This window comes from Chondrus crispus, genomic scaffold (genome assembly GCF_000350225.1).
Source record: "Chondrus crispus Stackhouse genomic scaffold, scaffold_4, whole genome shotgun sequence".
NCBI lineage: Eukaryota > Rhodophyta > Florideophyceae > Gigartinales > Gigartinaceae > Chondrus > Chondrus crispus.
In genome coordinates, this window is record NW_005179249.1 from 716,343 (window position 1) to 740,617 (window position 24,275).

General features: G+C 49.6%; 5 protein-coding genes; 2 read left to right on the plus strand and 3 right to left on the minus strand.

Moving 5' to 3' along the window:
* Positions 1-18,092: 18,092 nt before the first annotated feature.
* On the minus strand, positions 18,093-18,278 carry CHC_T00006324001 (hypothetical protein). Its single transcript, XM_005717954.1, has one exon. It carries the CDS (start codon positions 18,276-18,278, stop codon positions 18,093-18,095), a length of 186 nt encoding a protein of 61 aa, XP_005718011.1.
* Position 18,279: 1 nt separating this feature from the next.
* CHC_T00006325001 (hypothetical protein) lies at positions 18,280-19,992 on the plus strand. Its single transcript, XM_005717955.1, has one exon. It carries the CDS (start codon positions 18,280-18,282, stop codon positions 19,990-19,992), a length of 1,713 nt encoding a protein of 570 aa, XP_005718012.1.
* A 315-nt stretch (positions 19,993-20,307) lies between these two features.
* On the minus strand, positions 20,308-20,412 carry CHC_T00006326001 (hypothetical protein). The gene has a single exon (XM_005717956.1). The coding sequence runs from the start codon at positions 20,410-20,412 to the stop codon at positions 20,308-20,310; it is 105 nt and encodes a 34-aa protein (XP_005718013.1).
* A 2,232-nt stretch (positions 20,413-22,644) lies between these two features.
* On the minus strand, positions 22,645-23,013 carry CHC_T00006327001 (hypothetical protein). The gene has a single exon (XM_005717957.1). The coding sequence runs from the start codon at positions 23,011-23,013 to the stop codon at positions 22,645-22,647; it is 369 nt and encodes a 122-aa protein (XP_005718014.1).
* Positions 23,014-23,042: 29 nt separating this feature from the next.
* On the plus strand, positions 23,043-23,436 carry CHC_T00006328001 (hypothetical protein). XM_005717958.1 is given in 2 exon segments: positions 23,043-23,252; positions 23,253-23,436. 1 exon segment carries the CDS (start codon positions 23,043-23,045, stop codon positions 23,250-23,252), a length of 210 nt encoding a protein of 69 aa, XP_005718015.1. The 3' UTR covers positions 23,253-23,436.
* Positions 23,437-24,275: the final 839 nt, after the last annotated feature.

Genomic DNA, 24,275 nt, shown 5'->3' on the forward strand with positions numbered 1-24,275 from the left:
CACCATAATGATTTGCTACGTATTCAAAAACGCGAAACATATCCGGGATGCAGCAAACGAGGTTTAAAAAAGGCAAAGATATCCGCAGTGTGTATCATATATTTCCAAAGAGAGCAGCTGGTGAACAGCAGGTATTAGTGGGCGATCCCTGCGTTATTGACGTCCTGAGTCGTAATAGAACAGAGCCGTTATTCTGATACACGCCGGTCCTGCCGTCTTATCTCTCGCTGCACTGGCGCGCTGCGACGAGTCAAAGTTCAACAGTGCCGTTGCCGTCATCTTTTTTGGTTGCATTTTCTTTGTTTCGAATTGAGTTTAATGGTGATGTGTCATTGTTAGAAATTATTCCAGCGATTTTGCGTATTCGCAGCCGGCGGGTGGAGTTGTAAACAGCACTAATTTGTTATGATTTAAGTGCCACATTCCGTTCCACATGCGCCACTACTGACTCTGCCGCCAACTTCAGCTTCTTCGATGCGTCCCGCTCGTTCTGAATCTGTTCCATTTCCCTATTCTTTCTCGTTGGTCTTGCGCTGGCCGAAATGGAGTGATTTGCTTCATGTGTGACTCGAAACGAGGATGTAGCATCTTCACTTGTGCTTGCAGTAACTTCCGCAGGGATATCGGGGTCTGCCATATGCGTGTTTGGCCAGAAATTCAGCGCAGACATAAATTTGACGCGGTTTTTATGATACATCTCAGGCCTGCAGAAAGCGAAACGGCTTACTGAAATCATCATCAACCTTTTCCATGCCTATGTCATTGAAAACGCTTGTTGATATTATAATAGTATCATCGGGCGACATCACGGTCGGTTCGGAACGAGCAACGCTAGCTTAAACATCAGAGATTGGCATGAATTCGTTTTGGATTGCTTTGCATCTCGCCGTCACGGACCGTACTGTTTGGGGCTCTCTTTTTGCCTGGCTTGCCCTTCTCGTTATATATGTTGCCGATGGATGCGATAGATCACCGGAATTCAGTTATGTGTCGACAGTTGGGTTATAGGAGATTTCAATGCACGCTTTTGCTGTTACTAAATATTCAGCCTGAGTCTACCTGGAGTCTGGCGCAGATTTCAGCTTTTTTCCTTTGGAAGACTTCGATGTATGTACTAGAGCTATTGGCAGGTAAAGTGAGTCTGGAGACGGTCTAGCAATATCACTTGCATTGCTCTCTGCAAGTGAATTGGCCATGGTGGTATTGAGACCGGGAAACATGCAGCACAGCAGAATAGTGCTCGGTGCATGTTTGCTCGCAGGTGAAAGCAAGAAGGACTGAGTTGTTCTCGAATGTCGAGGTGTTTCAGTTGTAGCGCCACTTATAGACAAATCGTATTGCAGCATCTGTACTAAACAAAACATTCCCTTAACGCTGTGCTCCAAATAGTAGACGCTTTTTGGCCCCGAGCGGCTTTTCCTCTAGTTCGATCAGTTCTCATAGTTGAGAGCTCAAAGTATGTTCATTCGAACCGCTTTCCTGTTCTGCTTCTACGGATATATCCTTTATTACACGGAGTGGAACACAACCGGTGTGGCGCGGGGTTTTCTTTTCTTTCTGGGCCACTTGGGACACTGGGCCAGAAACCTCACAAAAAGTTTTCCATGATGACATTGTTGAACTATGGAAAACAAGAGCAGTGTTCGTCATGCGTAGTACAATATTCCAGATAGAAGACGTGTAATTTTTTTTACTGTAGTACATGCTTATTAATATATTTTAGAATGAGTATTCTGCATCTTCCTTATTAGAGTTTATTATCACACCACAAAGTGCACTACCTCTCCTTGCAGTGCTTCACCATAAACTGATGCTCACTGAAACTGGCCTCAAACTACTAAATTAGGTATCCTAATTCAACAGGAAGAAACGTTTACTGCAGTGTGCAAAACTATACTCAGCGACTAAAGTACCTCCTACACATTTCTTGCCCTTGATGTTAGTCGGAGGCTTAGATCAAAAGCTCTTTTCTCCGCAACTGACGGCTTTGAACGCTTTACGGTACCACGGCTGTGCAATCCTCCCAGCAAGACGAGCAAATAGCCTGCTTGCACGTTTCACACCACTGTATTTGACGTGATCCTTTTCGTTTGATCTTTACTTTCCCATCTTTTAAGAACGTAAAGACCAGCCGCAGAGGACGCAATAAGTTGCTGGACCAGAGATGCGCTTGTGTGTAGTTCGTTTGCTCAGCCTTCTAGCCTTGTGCGTGCCCAAATTTTATCGTTCAGCTGCGTTTCTGGAAAATGTTGCCACGAGCTTTCCTCCCTTTCCACTAGAGTCTTCGTCTGCGGGGGTTTCATTTCGATTAAAATTCATCACCCAGTCTTTGGCCAATAATCGCGTGAACGACCCTAACGACTGACACTGTGTGACTCTATGCCGCAGTGCTGAATAGCCTTTTAAAATTACTCCATAATTGCTATTCTCATCCGGAAGGACTCCAGCCTTACGTGCTTCAAAAAGTCTATGAGCGAAAGCAGCATTATTGGATTCTCGCTGATTTTGCGGCTTGCCAACGTTTTTAGACAGCGAGATACCACGTCGACCCCCCCTTTCAAATTGTTCCAATAGACAGCAGGGGTGAGCCGAATCATCCTTGCGGGAGGGATTGGCCTGCCGTGTTGTTCTACTTTTGCACGGATGTCCTGATTCAAATTGTAGTACGATATAAATGTGTAAAGTTCTGAGGTGTGAGAGTTTTTCAGAAGAGAATGGTATTCATTTCGAACCTTTGTGCTGTCTTCACCCACTCAACGAAAGTATGATACCCTCACGTAATCCATGGAGTACGTATAGTTGTGTCTGAGTGCTTCGGAGAATCAGATATGGCACATATATGGAATACAACCCTCAGTCATGCTTCCACCTGTCCCAACTACATATAACACGTCATTGACGGAGAGGTTTGAGGCGTAGTGCAGTACCTGAGCTCTGTAGGCACCGGTAGGATCAAGCTCCTTGAACAGTGCCGTGCTCGTTGGGTTCACACCCACATTCTCCAGGTATGTAACATTACCGTACTGTGCTGCCAATGAAGTCGCCTCCTGTATCGTTCTTACTGAAACCATTGTCTTCACCTCTACAGCAAATACAGAGACATCTTTATCCTCGTCAAATGCCGCCAGCACTGCGTCCGGACTATCTGCTAGCATGCTACAACGCCTGCTTTCTAGTAGACCTGTGCGCCGAATGTGCTTCACCTCAAAACCGTAGGCTTCATCCCACGCGTAATTTGATGCTCCAATTGGGCATCGATACGCCCCGCCGCTATTCATCATAAATGCAGGCAACGCCTTGACGATTTTACCCTCGTTTCTAGTGCCCTTTTTCATCGCTGCCATCGAGACGAGAGGCTTCATCACCCACGCGGTCAAGGACGCCTCACGGAACGCGTTGCTTACGGTGTTGGCGGCTTCCTGTAATACCTCGTCTTCAGCCAGACTCCCCCTTGCATCCACATCCAGGTCTACAGTGTTGGCCTGAATATCTGCTTTGAGTCACTGCATTGCCGCGAGAATTTTGGCCTTACTAGCTCGGCCCTCTACAGTCCTTTCCAACACGACGAGCATGGCCTGGAGTTCTGACTTTGTACAACTGTTCAGCCTTGTGGACGTTATGCCAGCAATCTTACGAGCCATTGTAGTCCTCGAAGTGCGCCCAGGTGCATCTGCCAACTTCAAACCAATGATCTCTAACACGGTTTCCCATTTGCCGCAAATGTGCTGCTGTACTTGCATGATGTCGTCAGGTAAGGCACTCGGGTGCTTTAACAGACGACATCATGCAAGTACAGCAAGGGGCGGCCGCCCCTTGAATCAATACAGCCCCACGTAGTAATTCTGAAAGCCCTTTCATATGGTAAACGTAATTACAGGCCTTGGCAGCCAAAAAAATGTGCCCGGTTCTAGATGTGAAGCGGAATGCACGAAGAAGGAACCACAGTGGGTCTTCAGACTGGAAAATAAGTGAGGACCCGCACGCGCGACAGAACTTGATCCACTCTACTCCTACCTAGACCGACGGGCAACCAGCGAGTGGAGGACCGAGTGGGCCTCCCGGCATCCCTGCACCCCGGAAGCTTTTCGTCGAATGCCGTCATCATCCCTTCCAGTTTGAAGGGCAGAATCCGCACGAAAAGATTCCCTACAAACGATGGCGAAGGCCCTAGACGGGAATAGCGTGCGGTTGTTATGGATGAGGGCAGCCACGTGCCCAGGAAAACGCTCACGATATAAGCAATCCTCCACAGCGCGCACATGCCGGCCACACCTGGCCGCTCCCTTCAAGCGCGCAGAGTAAACAGCGCGGCACCCCGTTTCTGAAACATTCGTACCTCTCTGTTTCCTTGAGATGGGTCCATCTCCAAAAACAAATGGAACCACAAGTCTCTCTTGTGTGTTGCAAGCAAAGTAGCGCCAAGGTCCGAGAGAAAATAAATTGTATCTTTAGAGTTATTGCCACGATCTGCAGCGAATATGGCCTATGGCATCGCACGGAGGGCCCCCGTTGTGGATGCTCCCTGTAGAGGTTGTACCAACCGTTCCCACGTGTGTAACAATTTCTCTCTGCACCTTGTGAAATGACAAGCAATAAAACATGGATTCAATTCTGAACAGAGCGCGTTACCGACGGGACCGAGACCTTTTTTCGGGTTGTCAAACTGTTGCAAATACGTCAGTTCAACCATGGCCCTGTAGTATAACCCCCAGGGGCTTTTTAGTTAGATTAGATCAACAACGGGATCCAACACTGCAGAGCCCGACACTCTACAGTATAACTGCGCGTAGCCACGTGTACCCCTCGGGTACAGGGCGCACGCGTGCACACGTGCACACGTGTACCGCGCGTGACGGAAGCGCACACACACGTGTACGGTCAGCTTCGATGGCTGACAGTATAACAGTACGGTCCGATCTGTACTACAGTAGTCCACTACAGTACTTCGGTACTGTAGTGTTATTATAGATTGTTTTGTATATTAAATATGGAGCGGACCGGCGGCGGTGGAGGAGGACAAGCACGGATTTGTCACCCACAGACCGTCAAGGTCCGACTTCCCGCGTATTCTAAGGTAACGCTTGCTAATTACCTTAGAGCGGCACCGAGCGCCGGTTGAGGACGCGCGCAGCACGCCCACGAGCCGGCTCCGCCTCCGCCCGTGGGTACTGGATCGTTAAATAGTACCGCGCAGGGCCGTCGAGGCGTCGAATCGCTCGCGCGTGCCCGCGTCCTCCCCGTCCCGCTCTACCACGCTACCCGGGCCCGCTGCCCAGTGTCGTTAACTGGTGTCCCGCTTCACCGCCGTCTTCCCAATCTACAAGGGTCTCGGTCGAACTGTGCATACACCCCTATCTCTGGGGGTGTTTATGCTACAGGCCCGTGACGCCATGCGGAGGTGATCGTCGTCAAGCGACAGTACGGTCGCACCAGGAACATAAACAAGTTCCCTGTTTATGGCCGCAATCTCGGACTCGACGTCTGTGACCAGATTCATTGTCCTATTTGCACTGCGACACCGACCTGTCGCCGACATGTCGTGCGTTGCCCGCCTATCCGTCGACAACAGAGCGCCCCCCATACCTGACCTTATCTTTCAGAACGGATTCCCATTTGATAAAAAAAATCACCTTCTTCGTCGTTGCAAACAGTTGTTGGAGAGGCGTCGTAAAATGCACATAAGACATGCTGGATGAAGAGACCGAGAAGCTCTTCCTCTTTTGTAGCTTTGTGCCATCGTAAATGTAGAACACGAGTAGCACTGTAACGGAGCTTTTCTAGCAAGCAATCCGAAACGAATGATAGGAGGAATTCAAGCGGAGTAAAATCGCCCTCGTCGTCCTCGACTTCTCCTCCTGTACCTCCATTAAAGCAGCTCTTCATTTCATCTTCAAAATAACATGGGCGTCCTTCAGGAATCTGCTCTCAAGCAGGTCGTTAACGTCATCTACCTGCACTGACACTTCTGCGAATGGATTATCATACGTCCAGTTCTCGAGTCCGCCTTTTCTTTGGGACTCGGCCCTTTCCTCAAGTTCCGCACTAGACACAGCGCAGCGTAATGAATTATTTTGGGCATTCTGCACGTCTTCCCATGGTCCTCCGACAAAACGTTTGTCGTCATAGTCATAGTATATTCTGCTGTGGATATCCCGACAGAGTGAGGGACCAGACTCAGCAGATGAGCAGAAGTAGTCTTTCATGAAGGCGGAACGTCGCAAGCCAGCCACTTCTTCAGTAGAGACAATAAGATCAGAATCCAAAAGTTCAAGGGATGAAGAGCTGCTGGAAACTCAAGAGCAAGAGAAATCAATATCATCTACATCATCTCCTGAAGCAATGGAGGCCGGAAATGAAATTGTATCAGCCCCCATTCTAATGTTTCATAGGACAAATTAGTTCCTTCTCTCTGTCTCTGAATGGGATGTTCATCACTACTTTCAGCCCGCTGAATCGTGACATACTCTGAGAATATTCGCCAAGCCAGGAGGGGAATCTTTGTGTGCCACTCCAATGTCGGTCGTCAATGTCTTCTGCAATGGGGGATTTTTGAAATTCGATCATGGCGTGTGAGGCAGTCTCGGGAGACACCGGTGACTGTGAAGGCTCAACACATACTAATACAGCAGCCTTTTGGCGTGCTTTGGGGATTGGCTCACCAGCGGTCGGATTGGCGCTCATCAGGTCGTTCACAGAATCACTAATATTTTCGTCCGGCTCTTCTGATGCTGCACATAATCCATCGCGTACAACAGGCGGAGGGACACGAACGGGACTCAGAAAGTCTGTGGAGACGTCCTTGTCCGCCATTAAAATATGGCATGAACGTTTTGGGGATGATGGAAAGAAAATCCGAAATGGCAATGTCAATTTGTCGGTTTTCTGAGGTGGGGATTTGTGATGTTGGAGATGATGGACACACAACTAGATGAAGTGCATTTAAGAGGGAGAGGTGAGCGACTGGTGGTAGAACAGTGCTCTCCGTGGTCTCAAAAGGGCGTCTCACTGATATCTAGATCCCATACCAGTTGTGATGTTGGCGACGGCGGAGGAGAGACTCACCGAATGAGATACACAAACAGTATCCCACTTCTTCCGGCCAATCATAATACGTTTGTGACGACGTAACAGTGGAAGGATGCTGTTCAATTGTTGGAAGCAGTGTTCCTTAAAATGTGCTAAATCGTCACAAACTTTTGAGACACCCTAAATCGTCTACTACCGGAGCACTGGGTTAAATAGCACTTCGGGTGAGAGTCAGTTGAGCAAATCGGACTGATTTGTTCGAGGCAATTTTGGCGGTGTTATAACTTTTGGCACTTTTTTGGTCTGCGGATGAAATCTAGCTAGTGTCTATTGGACAATGCGCCTCATTTGAGGATTTCGCCTCATATGAGGCGTTTTTCCGTCGCTGTTTCTGGCGTAAAGAGGGAGAACCGAAACCCATAGTTGCCGCGAAACAGTAACAGTAAGAGTAATAAACAATGTCCAAGTCCTTTGAAGGCACAAAGAATGCACTGTATTTAAGAGGATCTATCCAAAGCTCCGACACCCAGAAAAAATCCTCACAATCAATCAAATGGCCCCTGCCAATTCAGATCCGCGCCTAGTGCGAGGAGCGCACATTCATGCTCTCGCGACAAGAGTACTGAAGCACTCGGTAGCCAAAACCACTTCGGACTATCACTTCACAAGACCAATGCTGATGGGAAAGTCCTTTATGTGATCGTTTCACAGAAAAAGGGGCGGAACTACAAGCACCTAAAACGTTTGTTGCGTATGGACCCAACACCAAGACTGTCACGTTACCGCTAGGAAGTGTACGGTCAGGACCAACTTATATTCCAGAGCGTCAGCCTCGAGACATTTCGGAGGACCCCTTTTTTTCTTGGATTCTGAGTATCAGAAAATCGCCGACAGAGCAACAAATGTTGTCGAAAATGCTGTTCAAGAAACTCCCTCAAACAGGACCCCGCCGCCTCAGTTGTTAAATCCCCAGACCAGTGCCCCAAGTATCCCACAACAACACACAGTCAAGACCGACGATGAATTCTTGCCCCCTTCGTCACCATCAACATTGGAAGATGCCGAACATTTTGTTTTTGAATGCCATGACCAGCGCTGGAATTCTACCGCAGTGGACGACTGGGTCAATGGAGAAGTCAAGCCAATCTCCGGCCGTGTAAGAGGGCCTGAAGGATATTTTATGCAGGAGGGCAGTGCCCCTGAGAATATGAAGTTGCTGGACTATTTTTTTGATGTTTCCACTTCCACATTTGGCAAGGATGGTCGTTCTCACCAACAAAAAATTAAGAACAAATTGTCATAGGCCTACGACGTCTGGAGAAATTATTAAGTTCTTTGGTACGCTCGTACTCATGACGAGATGCAAGTTTTCTAACAGGCGAGATCTTTGGAGTACCTGCACGTTGTCACCTGTTCTCGGACAGCAGAAGTTTGGCTCAATCATGTCGCGTGAAAGATTTGAGATCATACGCAAGTTTTTGCAATTCAGTCAAGATAAAACAGACCACTGCTACACTGAAAAAACCCAATGGAGCCTTTGCGAGGAATTTGTTGATGCTATAAACGCTCACCGTAGAGAGCATGTCATACCGTCTCATTTCCTTTGTGTAGACGAGTCCATGTCCAGATGGTACGGTTTAGGAGGCTCGTGGATTGATGTCGGCTGCCCTCATTACGTCAAACTCGAACGTAAGCCAGAAAATGGCATGGAAATTCAAAATGTGGCCTGCGAAAAATCCTGGATCATGCTCGGGTTAAAGCTGGTGAAATCTGCTAAAGAATCTGACACTGTTCGGCAAAATGTCAACTGGAACAATGGCCGTGGAGTCTTACTGGAACTTTGCAAACCATGGTCTGATCGGGAGAGAATTGTTTGCGCTGATAGTCACTTTGCCTCAGTTGAGGCTTCTGAAGTTTTATTCGAGAACAACTTACGATTTATTGGGGTAGTGAAAACGGCGACGAAACGATTCCCAGTGCGGTTTTTTGGGAGCCAAAGGCTTTATGCTAAAAGAGATTTAAATATCTGGAGTCAACTGTAGAAGCAAACGGAGAAAATAAGAAGATAGTTGCTGTTTGCTGGCTTGATCGAAACAGACGAAACTTCATTGCTAAAGCCGGTCGTGTCGAAACGACAGTACTTCAGCAACGCATGAGATGGAGGCAGCACGAAAATGGAGCATGCCCTGTTGATATCGGCATCTCGATGCCAGAGATGATCGCGGATTATTTTGCGGCAGCCGGGGTCATTGACAGTCACAATAGACTTCGCCAGGATAGTCTGGACCTCGAAAAATCTGTGGAGGTTAAGGAGTGGTCATTTCGAATTAATTGTACTCTGTTAGGAATTGTGCTGACGGATTGCTACCTTCTCTATCATTTTGGAAACAGTGGGAGAGATTTACTCGATCTGAATTCTTTTTGGGTTTTACTCGGTACTGCAATGGTTCAAAATTCGTTTGATTTCATAGGGACCTGTCGTGCAAGTCATGTTGAGCGTGAAGACGCGATGGATGAGGAAATACGGACCGATGGCAGCGAGATTTATTTATCTCCCACAAAACAACGTTGGCGTACCTCCAGCGGAGAGGAGTTGGATCAAAGAAAGCAAGGACTGTGTTTTGTCTGTCCGAAAGGAAAGAAAAGAAGTCAACGTGGGTCTGTTCTCAGTGCGGAGTGAAGGAGGGAAGCGAAAGTTTTCTTTGTCATCCAAAGAATGGCCGTGACTGGTTTACGAGGCATTTCAACTTGATGCATTAAGTAATACAATAAAAAGCTTGAACGTTACATGACATATGGTTTGATAGCGACTGCACCGATGCTACTTCAATTCGTGCTGGCAACTATAGCTGTAGTGAGGCGGCCTGTAACGGGGTACAGCAGTCATGTTCAACTCTTTGACAGGGCGTAACTAATATTCTGACTCGTGAGAATGTTATTTTTCGGTCCTCAGATGAGGCTCATTTCGCCTCAAATGAGTGCAAAACGTCCGTCCAATAGACACTAGTGGGTAAAATTTGCCCTCATTTAATGAGCAATTTTGATTAAATTTGGTATTTTGCTCGTTTGCTACTGTGTTGGCGGAGGTGCTCTCATTATTACTATGTACAGTATGATACAGTACAGTATGTGAAGATACAGTACAGTGCACATGACAAAGCTTTCTTCAGGGGGCCCGGAGTGCGGACTCGTACACCATTGATCCGCCGTCTGTGAGTTTGCCAGGGGGCCTTCAATACCCCTGTGCTTGAAAATAGAATATTTCTGAAGACCTCAAAAATCAGTTTTTGCATACTACGAGCTCGCTTCGCCGCTAGCCTCCTTTGTGAGACTCGGAAAACGTTTTCCCAGAGACCCTCTTTCCAGCTATTGTCAAATCATTTTCAACAGATGAATACGACTGGAGTTATTTTACGTCAAAGAGAAAAAGTGGAGAACATTTTTCAAATGTTCTCCAAAATGCTCTCCAAATCGGTGGAGAACGTCTCCAAATCGAAGTAGATTCTCTCTATTTCTCTCTACGAGAAGAGGATCTACTAAATTCGTAGAATACAGAACATCGAAGAGACGTTCTACGACTTCTTAAGAAGAAAGTCACGGCGAAGCTGTGAGAAGGTACGGCTGTCGGGGGGGCGTGTGCAGGGGGGGAGGAGTGCACGGAGAAGCTTTGAGAAGGTACGGCTGTGGGGGAGGAGGGGCGTGTGCGGGGAGAGTGCACGGCGAAGCTGTGAGAAGGTACGGCTGTGGGTGTGGGGGGTGGGAGTGCCAATAATTAGTGTGCGGAATGGATGAGGAAGTTGAAGCGGATGACGTATATGTTGGTGTTGACGTGGCGAATGGGGTCGGATGAGGGCGGGGGACGGGGCTGTTCAAATATTAGAAAGTTTCATATTCAGCTGCATGACTGACGTGCTTTCTCTCTCAGAATAATTAATTCATGGCCAGGAATTGATGCTCGCACCAATGTTCTCTGTGTGTGCCATGTCTCCCAACACCTCGAACACAATGGCTGACGACAACAACTACACCACTGTACCATTTTTGAACCTCCTTTCTTTTGGAACTTCCTGTTCCGAAACGTTATTGTTTCAGAGTACGAGCATAGACTGCAGTAGGTAGCTCTGCCTTTAACCATTTCATGCGAAAGGTCACTATTAAGCCGGCGAAGTGCATCTGCAAGGCGGTTATACTTCTTAACTGCCGATGTGGGATAGAGGGCTCTTACAACTGCAGTTTGTGCTTCGCGCAAAGCTCGGTTCCCTGACTCTAGGCTCTGGCAGCGACTACCATTACCATGCGAGGCAACAAATGTTTTTTGTTCAATCTTGTACTCTGCTGCAAGGCCTTGCGCAAATGCGCGAAACGTTTCACATCCGGTTACAGTATGGCGGAGATTTTTATACTCTTCACCAGTAGAGTATTTCTTCATTACAGGTGGCAACTTTTCTTCATCCCTTGCAATTCCAAGGCGATGAACTACGTCTGCGTTAGTAACCTGAGCCCATAAAAGCCGTCCTATAATGCTGACAATAGGATGTTCGCTGGTGTTGGTGTATGCTAGGGTTGTAACGGCCCTGCTAAACTCGTCTACACCGCCTTTTAAGGCGTTCCAATATACAAGCAATATGGGCCTTATCATTATGCTCGGAGGAATGGGGCCGTGTTGTTGGACCCTGTCCTTGTAGGCGTGGCAGAGACTATCTAATGACGCCCAAGTATGCATATCGGATGCATGACTGGCGGATAGTGTATTGTTGTATTCTGCTGGAATAAAATTGGCTTCCCTTCCGACCCAAGCAAATGCACTCACACGCACTGCGTCCATGAACATGAGGTAATAGTTTCGTAGTTGTTCCGAAATATGCAAAAGAACTGCATATATCACCTCACCCACTCCCCCCTGCTATCCTTCGCCACTATGAATAGAACTTTAGATATGCCGAGGGTAGCAGCGTGATGAATACATTGAAACCGATAGGCAGTCCTGGGCATAAGTTCACGAAAGTACTTATCCACGCCCTCGCTCCTGCCAATATTCTTTAAGATAGAGAAAGTGGCAAACCTTTCTCTTATATCTTTAGCATTGCGAATCATGTTTGGAGTGGTCATAGTCTTAACCTCAATTGAGGCCACGAGTGCTTCAAAATTGTTCGAATAGCCCAGAATCTCATCTGTGCTATCGGCCATCATGTCAGAGCTTGGTGAGCCTATTAGGCCTACGCTCCTGATATACTTTACTGTGTATGAGTCCCTCTCACAGAAATTTATAGACTGACCTACAGTGATATTTGAGGCTTGGTTCGCTTGGAAAAATTGTGGTAAGGCCCTCAACACCTGCATCTCATTCAGGGTACCTTCTTTCATCCCTGCAGTGGCAACCGGGGGCTTCATTGCCCAGGACTCTGAAGAGGCTTTTAAAAGCTCCTTTTTCAGCTTGACCGCCTTGTTATTGTACAGTGTCATCTCATTCTCACGTGCTAAATTCCGAACAGGCAAAAATATCTCCCCTCGACGAACGCAGTTCTGATGTTAGATACATCTAGATATCAGGTCGTTCTTGCGCAAAGAAACTCGCTCCCGCCTGCCTACAGAGTTCAATGAAGAAAGTATCTCCTCCTTGCGCATTTGGGCTACACTAGTAGTTGTTGCTGACAAAAAGCGTTTAGCTGTGCAGATCGTGATCTCAACATCTGTATCACGATTGGAAATTCAAATAGTTGCCGCCATGCCCTTCCATTTTATCATCAACTCTTCCTCAAGCCTTTTGATGTCATTTGTGAGAGGTTGTGTTCCAGCCCGTAGTGTGGCGCCCCGGAGTAGGTGAGATAAACTAGATATACTCGAAGTATAGTTCCGGGCAATAGCACCAATAAAGTTGCTGGCAGTTCTTGACGTAAATTTAAATGCCCTGGCCAAGAACCACCCTGCGTCTTCTGCCTGAAACACTGTGTATTGGCACAGCCTCCCCAGTAACTGCACAACTTTAAGTACAGCAATATTTGATAGTGCCTTTTCCTGCGTCGATGGATTACGCAAAAAGTATCCACCACCCTTGCCTTCTGGACGAGCAACTCTATTGTCGAAGATGAGTTGAAAATTTTCGACTGCAGCACTATCAAATCTATGCCTGAAGCTATTCTTCGGAATGAGGCAGTACTGGTGTGCCCAAAATCTAACAGGGTCGTTGCTGTACACTGCAGCAATACGGCCTGAGTAGCTTTCTCTCTAGACCGAAGCTTCAATAGTACGACCTTTGCTCCCACAAGGTGTCCTTTGTGCACTGTATATCGCCCTGCGACCCTTCTCTGCCACAAACATCCCATATGTTTCTTTCTGATAGGTCCTTCCCCAAAAACAAATGGGTAACTTAAAGAACGCTTATGCGTTCCAATGCTGCTAGCTCCTAACGTCTCATTCAGAAATGAAATTGACTCAACCTCGTTACAGGCCCTGTCGGCATCAAACAAGGAATCCACCGTGGGCCTCAAGGCCCCAACTGTAGGTACACCCTGAAGCAATTGGACCAATCTGTGCCTAACATGTATTGCTTTTTCGTGCGGACGTGAGTAGTGTGAGGCAATAAAAGCATGAGTTAATGCGGAGCAGGCGGCATTGTTGACAGGTCCGAGGGCCTTGACGGGGTTGTTCACATGAGATAGATAGGCTTGTCAATTGTACAACTGCTTTGGAGCTTAATCGGCTGTGATCGTCATCAACGGAGTAGATAGTGACACCTTCCACATTCACAAGCCTTCCGTTAATGGCAGCCAGCTCACCTTCCATTTCATTGATCAGGGCATTGCCGGCGGTCGGTTTGTTTAACCAACGATATGCCATCTGCTCGCATGCCTCCCTTAAAATTTTCGTCCCGGATAGAGCACTCCATACCTCATTATACCTTTTACCCGAGATTCCCTTTTGAAAATAGAATGGTTCGTTCTCTGGGGCAGTTATTGTAGACACACAAGCACCGTAAGATGCAGCCAGTTCGTGAAGAATAATGATGCCTTTCAACTCAGCCGTTGAGCAGGGCAAGCGCATGCGAGAGATGAGTACTTAATGTATAAACGAAGTTTCTCTAACAAATAGAGCGGCAAAAAGGCATCGAAAGCCTCCACTCGGCCCAATCGTTCTTCTGGAGACTGCCTTCCTGCCAAACCAGGGCGCTGCTGAAACACATTATCTAGGATAGAGTTCGTTTCTCTCACATAGGGAGGGTACAAATCGAGATCAACTGTGTCGACAGTTAAAGTAACTGGCTTAAAGGCTGGGGCATACGTCCAGGAAGGGAGGCCTCTATTAGACATTGTGGAATGCTCATCGTCCACGCGCGGCCTATCAGGTGGCGCTAAGTTGTGCTCAACACTCAGGTCATTGTCATCCCCATTCATGAAGTCACTTTCTACTACAGTACCAACACTGTCTTGAAATAAAGATGAGTAAAAGTCCTGAATCACACGGCGACGACCATAGTAATGATTTGAACCCCATTGATTGGTTCGACCCCTCGTACATTGGCAAATCGCGGCAATTTCCTCTTCATCTATGTCTGAAATTGATGCATTATCGACGGATTCATCGCCAGAGACGGACGCCGTCCGCTGAGAATCGATCTCCTGCGAGAATGGGCGATCATCAGATGATAAAGAATCGTCATTGACAGGGTTTTCATATGCGTACTGCATGGAGAGGTCATCACAGACATGGCTTTCACTGTCCTCGGGGGTTATGGGAAGGTCATCTTCAATTGACGGCGGGGGACGTGATGACGGCGATGCGTGCTGAAGCCGCGCCTCAGCCTCCAGACATCGAGTGCGAGGTACGAATTGAGGGGCATTCGTGGGATGGCGTGCAGGCTCACAACTTGCAGGGATGCGTAGATCAGGCTCTTGTTGACAGTTGTCATCGTCATAGGATTCTTCTGGGAAAATCCTATGACGATGAAAACTTGGCGAGGCAGCGCCAATACTGTCATCGGCCGTTACTGACAGCGGGAACCGATCAGCGGAGGACATAAGTAGAAGGCGATCTGAGAGATGGCGGAGAACTGGGGAGAACTGGAGTAAATTAGAGAACGTTCTCTGGATGGAAGTGACGTCTTCTACTTGTGGAGGGAATTTCTCCTGGAGAAATATGAGAACATTCTCCTCAAATATTCACTTTTCATCGAAAATAGATGGTAGATTCTACTTCAATATTTTTTTCTATTTCTGAAAGTAGAAGGAAAATCATCTACACCCGTTAAGTGTAACTAATGTCACCTACATTAAATTAGATACAGATTTTCGCGTTCTTCGAATTCATTGTAATGTTACTAACAATATTAAAAGGTAACATAATTTTATGTTCATCCAGCCCAAAAATCGCTTTCAGAAACAATTAATGTAAGTAACATTATTTTCGATAATGAAGTCAAGCAGCGATCATGAACACTGTGGCCTAGTGGTTAAGGGCTACTGTACACATCATGGTCGAATACGTGGGTTCGATTCCCACTGTGGCACAGGAGCGTGAACTAAAATCGCATTTCAGCGAGTCAGTCCGGACAAGGTGTTGGCATACGGAGTTGGACTTTTATTCGAGGAATCACATTGATTACAATTAGAGGGTATATGCTCCGCACCCTGGAAGTGTGGAATATCCAGCATGGTCAATGCCTGATGAGAGTTTAAGTCCTAACGTCACTCGATCCAGCGCATTCTGTATCGTCCGAATGTCAACACCGGGAATGCTGCAAGCAGGAACGGACTGGTGGTTCGTGTCACAAGTTTATATTTTTTGCTCACAAAATTAGCTAAGTCATTTCATGACACATTACATCATGCAGAGACGCTCTCCCTAATTTCTACAAAAGAATCTGGATCTTGTCCATCGAAATTCTCGCGATACTTGCTGAAGATATTTTGCAAGTGCGGAAACAATTGACGAATCTCCCAAAGGCCGTTGCTTTGTTTGGCCAGTCCACATCGTATCATTGCCTTTCTCGCATATGTGAGGCCTTCGTCATCGCGCTGACGGGTAACTTCCCTCACGACTTTGGCCGCCAGCTGAAGAAAGAACCGTTTACCCGGATTTCGGAGGAGCCCCGACGAGCTGCCGTACGTTCTTTCATTGTCTAGGTTCCGAAATAGAGCTGCTTTGTGCTCCTCCCATAGGTTGCTCCAAACCGCTTCCAACTTTTGAATAAAAAACGAATCGGCCGACTGCAACAAATCGGTTGCGTTCGCTGGGAAGAATCTTATCGTCGTGTTGATTTTTTGGAGCGCCTTTTCAAGCTGTGTCGTTATGGCATGACCTCCACAGTTGTCCATAAACAGAACCCTCTGGCGGCCGTTAGCAAGCGGGCCAATGGCGCGTCTCTTGCGCAACCACAAGTTCATAACTCGCTTATCGATCCATCCCTTAGGGCCAGTCCGATAGCTGACTCCCGGCACATCATCTGGTAATCCCCTGATCGGATAGTTGCTGTCCCTGTTCTTAAACATGAGAAAAGGCATCTCAATCAGCGCGTCGGGGCCGCCAGAAATTCGTACCATCAACGTCATACCCTCCCCTCCGGACGTTACGTCGGCATATTTGACATGCTCGTCACCACGGAAGCCTAAAGTACGACCATTATCCATATTGAAAAGAAAATGCGTCTCATCAGCATTCTCCACATTGCACTCATCCAGTTGCCCGGATTGAAACTCTTTCGTAATGGTGCCAGGAAAATATGCAACCCTTCCATCAATATTTTCCTGCCCCTCAGGTGAGATCTGGAGTTTCCCTGTCTGCCGGCGTGTTACAATACTATCACGATTCATGAACCTCTGAGTCTAAGAGGGTGTGATGAGATCCTTGATCAACTTGTCTTTTCGCCCACTTCGCATCTCGTTGTGATATTCCTCCTTTTCAGAATGTGCAATGAGGTCCTTGGCAAGCAGGCTGAGAGTGTTGGCTGAAAACTTGATACCGAGCTTTCGAAGCTGCGCAAAGTCGTCGAATAGGTCATGTTCCAGCGCCTGGACCCATACAGAACGCTTTCGTCCTCGTCCGGCTCTAGCTTTTGTAAAAAGCCGTCGCTGCCCTTGCTTCGTTACTGCAGAAACGGAAAGTGCGGTAGCACTGTTTCGATCTCTGCAGGGAGCCAGATCCGCTACGAAATCCACGTGCTCCTCCCACAACCTTTTTGCGCGCATGTAGTTCGCCGAGTGTCCAGATCGGAAGAACTGGGGGAACTTCCTGATGGCGTTGGTCTGCATGCGTTTATCGTTTCCGCAGCGTTCCCTTTCTGCAATCATCCAACGCGAGATCGTAGCTCTCTGATGAAGAGAAAGGACATTGTGCTTTGTGTGCTGGTGAGCAGGTCGCGTTAGGTCGTCGTCCGTAATGGCTCCTGAAGAAGACTGAATGTTGGGTTCTTGTGTTTGGACGGCGTGGTGTTGATATAACGGCGGCGGAATCGGTGTGTTTGTAGTCTGCGGACGTGTCAAACGAGTTGCGGTAGCATTGGATAGAAAGTTAACGATGGGGGAGCCTGAAATGGGCATGTTGATGATCAAGGTTGGAATGGACGAAGGCAATGGGGGTGGTGTTGTACGAACTAGACGTGTTGCCGCCAATGGAGCTGTGATATCAGCGACGGAGGCCGCCGGTGAAATGTAATGTTACATTATTAATGTCATTAATAACAGATATCACAGAAATATAGTTGGTAACATTAAATAATTTGCGAGGAGAATGATGACTTGCATTGATAATGTTACAAACATTATTTGGAAGTAACATTAATATTTTGGTAACATTAGTTACAGTTAACGGGTGTACAGTACTTCGGAGCACAGGGATACAGAGCATTTCATTGACGGTTAGTTACAGTTAACGGGTGTACAGTACTTCGGAGCACAGGGATACAGAGCATTTCATTGACGGTCTGAGCTGAAGCTGTAAATCCGGTCCACGTGTAGTGTCCGGGAAGAGCTCAGCGATGCATGCACACCAGCGTTGGCTGTAATGGGCCGTTTATAGATATCCCGTTTACCCCGCCCGCCCCACCCAGCTTGTTTGCTACCTTGTCCGAACGTTTACCAGAACCCATCCTCACAAGCATCCGGCGACCTTCCGCTATCCCGATCTGCCGCCATCCCCGACCCCAATCCACCCCCTTCGCCCGCGATGGACAAGTCTACGACTCCCGTCGCCTCCCGGCGCTCGAGCGAGGGCGATAAACCTCCCGCTGATGAGAAACCCATCATCAAAACCGAAGTCATGATGATATCTAGTTCCCCTCAAAAGTTGCTGCCCTCTCCCACCAAGATCTCCCTTCCCCCCATGCCTCCCTCGACACTAGTCGGCAACTGGATCTTGCATGAACATTCCTTTGCTCCCCAGCGCGAGTACTTCATGTCCTTCTGCGCGCAGCTCTCCCGTCGCCGTGTAGTCGACCATCTCATGAGCTTCCGCTTTCCTCAAGAGGATATCGAGCCCGTTGCCGTCCATTATTCGCGTCTCGCGCTCGCCGGCGGACCTATGGCCGCCCTGTTGCGCGAGAAGAAAGAGGAGGATGTCGTCATGGGAACCCCGGGACGGGAAAAGGACAAGGAGAATGACAAGAGCGATTCCTCGAAAAAGGAAGACGGTAAGGGCAAGCCAGTCGAGAAGGATGTGTCTTCAGAGAAGGAGGCCAATGAGAAAGAAGCGGACCCCATGCTCGACGACGAGCCCAGTCTCGTCCGCACCCCGGATTCCCCGCCCCGTAAATCCCCCGTGCTTTTATCGGACGATGACACCCCGCGCGTGTTTAACATCATTGTCAAGTTTCTGTATTGCGAGGAAGTCCAATTCAACTATCTCACCTTTCAGGAAGTTGTCCAGCTCGCTGTCGCCGCACACCGCTGGCAACTGACAGATCTGTATAACGCCACTTTTGCTTACGTGATGGATCAAAACCTCCTGGCCGATGGCCTGGGGATCCGCACTTTCATACCGCTTGTCAGCCACGCGGAAACGCCCGAGGCCTTCCGGCGCTACTTTTGCATTGCCGTCGGGCATCACTTTGACGTGTTGTACCCTCGGCTGAAGGCGATATCGCTGACAGAGTCGACAGCACCGGTCTCACTCTCCGTCCCACCGTTGTGGGATGTTATTGTATCACAGAACATGCTTTCGCATGTTATCCATTGCATCGGCTTATATTCCGAAGAGTCCTACGACCAGTATCTACTCGACGTTGTTTTGCGCTACTATGAACCCAAGAAGGGCTCCATGGATGAGGAGCTGCAGGGTCTGTTGTCGCAGCTCAACTGGGACGAGATAGAGCTGTCGGAGACGTTTGCCTCTGATGGTCCCAGCAAGAATTGGTCTGCCCGTGCGATTCGCATGGCTGCATTGGCTTCCTTTGATGCGCCGCAAACGCAGGCGCTCGAGGTGCGCATTCCATGGAACATTCCGCTGCAAAAACTGCTCAAGGAAAACACGTGGAGTTTCCAAACGGAGCATGTCCTGTGCGGCCCCTACGTTTGTTACTTGCATGTGAGAAAAGGGACTGGGCCGGAGGTTTCGCTGTTCGTGCACATATGGTATCGCGATGGAAAGCCGATCGGCGCGGATGCGCGCCATGAGTCGGTTCGCGTGAAGTGTCGGGCGACAGAGCGTAACTGTCGTTGCGATTCTGGAAGGCAGTGGTCCAATACTTCGCACGGGTTCCTAGAAAATTTGAGCTTTGAGGGAAAGCTGGAGGGGTATCCAGGCTTGGGCTGGAGTCAGTTTTTGGAAGCGAAGAGGATAGAGGAATGGCGAACGAGTCACGGGGAAGGATGCGGGCTCGCCATAACGACGGTGCTACAATTCATGCGTCCCAAGAAGCAGTTTGAAGGACCCGCCAGAAGGAGCTTGCGCGCTCCTTCTCCGGGACGCGTTGTTAGCGCTATTCAGAAGAAACATTCTCGCCCATCGACTAGAATGAAGCTGAGGGAGTCGAGGTAATAATTTTACTGTTAGTTTTTCCAATCAGTTATGTCCTACAGTTTTTGTATTCATCTCCTACGTGTTATCATCTCCTACGTGTTAATTACAAACTGTCGAGTAACTTGGGGTGGCCGTGCAGGTATGATAGGTAAGGTTGAGAAGTGATCATCTCAAACCTAGAAGGCATCTCTCAGTTGTCTCAGGTGGTCAGCAGTCAGAGAAGATTTTTCTTGTACCGCATGTGCATAGTGGAACCGTGCATGTGCAAAGTTAGACGTTCCAAGGCAAAAGGGCAACTTTCAGTGGGGAATGCCACGCCCAAGGCATGGATGACTAAAAAGTGAACATCTTCACAGCGATACTAAATCGCTTAGTGTAGTACATTTTACCTGCCGGAGGTTCCCGATGATATAACTGAGTTTGCAAAGGCGTCTTCATTATCTCATATCGCGCTTGCACTGTACACTTTTCTCTAGAAGTAAAACATGAGTCGCCCGACGAATGGAACGAAACCTATGCTTCTGCCTGAATTATACTAACGACTGGCCACTTCTTTGTAACAGAACAGTAGTCTTCATGTCTCCCTCTCGTCCTTGAAATGTCTTTCTACAGTGGATGCACTCTTAATGACCGAATCAGTGTATCTGAGACTTTTTTCCATTCCCCGCTCGGCAATCTTGGCAAGGACTCTCCGCTTTTGACCAAAGTCTGCCCGATAGGCATTGAGACTATCTGTACATGTTTTGAGCTCCCGTTCGGCTATCAGAAGTCTCTCACGGCTTTCGTTCAACGTGCGAGACATGTGCTGCTCTCGATGTAAAATCGCTTCAGACCGGGCCTGAAGCTGCTGGCTGAGTGCTGCGCGATTGTTCCGGTATTCATTTTCCAAATTACCCTTTCTCGATTCTAAGAGAGAGAGTTCGTTTCTCAACACAATAAGTTTTTCCTCTACCTCATCGATTCGGTCCTGATATTTGAGGTTCTCCTCTTGCAAAGACGGAATCGCGTTGGCCGTCTGTTCCTTCAACTCTCGTAAAACTGGGAGGATGTCCGCTTCCACGTTCTTGGACAGAAGCTTGTCAGCTTCCGTAATGGCCGCGTCTCGCGAAATCGTAAGCTCCCAATCGATCGAAGTGGGGTCTATGCGTGGATTGGGGGAAACAGATTCGAGAGAAGCTGCGAGATTGTGGTATCGCCGAACGGCATCGTCCAGGACGGAGTAGGCCTCTGCCAGAAGCTGTTCAGATTCCCGCTGTTCCCGTTCGCATTGCGAGCGCTGGTCTCGTAGCTTCCGCAACCCGTCCCGCAAACGATCCTTGTCGGCCACCATCCGTTCTGAATCGATGCCCTTTTCCTCTTGTCTCGCCAAGGCCTCCTGCAACCTCGCCTTCTCGTCCAGTAGAATGGCGAGCTCTTTCTCATCGCTGTCAATGTCGGCTTCCTTGTCCTTGATTTTCTTTTGCACGTTATTGTTGTGCTCAATCAAGGAAGGTATGAGGAGCTGAAACTTGTGAATGTTGGTCTCCAGGGACGTGCGATGCTCGACAATAAGAGCGAGAGGCGACGGTTGGGTCTGGAGTGTATGTAGTGTGACAGCAAGCTCATCGCGGTCGGCTTGTATCTTTGCAATCTCGGCCTCGCGTTTTGAGCTCTCCGCCTCAAAGTGCTGACACAGGGCCTTGTCCAGGTCAGGAAATTCGTCGGCACCCTGCAGAAACTGAGAGTAGGCTGCGACCATGTTGTCATAAAAGATCTGTTGGCGGCGCTCGTTGGGGTCGAGCCCCTGGTCCGTTTCGTCGCGGGCGCGCATGGCGTCGCCATACTTGAGCAATCCCATTAGCCAGGTGAGAACACCGAGCAAACTAGGCCACGTATGGGGGGAGCCGACAGCGCTCAGGGCGCTCTTGGAGATTGTGAACGGGTAGCCCAGAGCTTTCAAGATGGCGGGGACTTCGTCCTCGAAGCGCTTCTGAAACGAAAAGTTGGGGTCGATGTTGCGGACGAGGAAGAGAAAGATGTGCTGAAAGTCGCGGGAGCTGGGGTTGGTGAGAATCTTTGGGGAGATGGGCTGCTCGTAGCCGTGGTCGATGACGTAGGAGATGAGGTTCTTGACGCAAAGTTGCATATAGTGCTTATCATGAATCGGGCGTGGGTCGGAAGGCCTTCCACGGGAATTGGCATAGGTCATGGAGGGACGCGAGCCGCGGCGCAGGTCGGATTTGGAGCCCATGACGGCGGTGGAGGTGGCGCGGCGGCCATAGCGGTTGTCGTCGTCGGGGTGCTTGTTATGGCCGCGGGATTTGGGGGGCCGCATAGCGCCGCCCAGGGAGGAACGTACGTTGAGGCCGCTATGGGAGACAGGGCCGAGGGTCGTGCGGCGCACGGGGGCCATCGTGTTGCGTCTCATGGCGTGGCGGAAAGTGGAATGCGAGGGTGTCGACTCGGCGCAAGGGGCGGGCGGGGGATCGAAGGAGGGGTAGGGTGGTAAGTAGACACATAAACTAAGCAGCTAATATGATTCGGGGAAGATGGGCTCAGTGAAAGGAGCGATGCAAAGGTGTTGTTGGCTCACCAAGGATGACGTGAAAGCGCAAGTGTGCATGGGGGGATGGTGTGGGGGGATGGTGTTTGAGTGGGTATGGAAAAAGGCGCGACCGAACGTTTGAAATTTCAAACGGCTAGAATTCGAGAACTTGTCTTACAGCTAGAAGACAGATGTCCCATGCTGAACGGACCGACCTTTTCGCCATGGACAACGTGTCCAGGTGTACACGACGTACAGCATTGATACGTGTCCGATGGTCCTGAGCAGCGGACTACAGTACGTTCTGCATTCGTCACCAGTCGGAAAAAAGAGCAGATGGAGCCCACCGCTGCACTCTGCCTCCCACGGCACTTGCCTTTTGAGTGTCCCTGCTCTCGGAAGTCGTCACCAACGGTTGAGCAGCTGCACCGCCGCACGGTTGCATTGCTACCTGCAAAATGGAAGATCTTTGTCCCCCCAACAGCCGCTTTCCCCCTTGCATTGGTCGTGTCCATTTGCCGACGCTGCTGTCCGCCGTCAGAAAATGCTTAGCTCGCACAATCCTACTGCTGCAACGGGACACCCGCATCTTCACATTTTCCGTAATTCCCGCACACCGCATGCCCCAAGACTGACCCCGATCGCTCCCACGTCCCCGCTCCCACGTCGGCGCTCGCCGCTCCCTTCAAATCGCCTTTCTGCTGCTTCTGCATTTCCCCGCAGATCACGATGCAATTGCCCCTTCGGCCACTAGCGAAGCAGCTACCCGCACTGCCTTCTATGTTTCAGCATCCCTGCGTACCTTGCCGGATGCCAGCAATTCGCCCAAGAGATGCGCCTCAGGTGCCTGCGTTTTGCACTCCGACCCCCACCCCATCCGTCTATCGCATTCAACACCTGTCATCCTGGTAAAACCAAACTATGTTTTCCCCGCCCCCCCCGCACCCCCTGTCCGGTCCCCTCTGTTAAATACAGACCCTACACGATGGCCTGCTTACCCAACTAATCTCCCCCCTGCTTCTTTTCTTTTCGGCACCCTCCCGACCTGCACGCCACCTCCCGTCTACGCCGTCTACAGTTCACGCGCAATACCCGTGTCCCCTCCGATGTGCTTCTCCGGTGCGGTGCTGCTGCTGCTGCACCTGCTACTGCTGCACCCCTCCCTTATGCTATCACAGCCTTTGCATACGCACGTCTTCACCCTCCCGCGCGCCTGCACGCCTCCCCTCTGCCGCCATCTTGCACGTCGCGCGTTGCGCCACGCCGGGTGCCAGGCTATCCTCGAGCTGCAGCTGCTACAGATGTTCAAGGCGTCGTGCCCGGACGCGGCGGTGATGAATCTCTCTCTAAGCCGGCGTTTCACGGACGTGGCGCGCGACACATCGCTGAGGCTAGCCTCGGACACCTCGCCGCCTTCCAACAAGATGCATGACGCGAACGACGACTTCGAGCGCGTAGGGACGATGCGGTTTTCGCGTGACGCTTCGGTGGGGTATGCCAACACGAGCCACGGCGTGGAGCGCGTCGCGCTGGACGACCAGATGCTGTCGAGGCGGTGCGCGCCAAGGCAAGGGGAGGGCGTGACGGTGTACGTGATCGACACGGGGTGTGCGACGACGCACGCGGAGCTCTCCGGGAGGGCGACGACAAGGGCTGCGCCCGGAAGCAAGTTTGGGGATGGCGAGGACGACCACGGGCACGGGACGCACTCGGCGGCGCGTGCGGTAGGAAAGCGGGTTGGGGTGGCCTCGCGCGCGAGGGTGGTGTGCATCAAGGC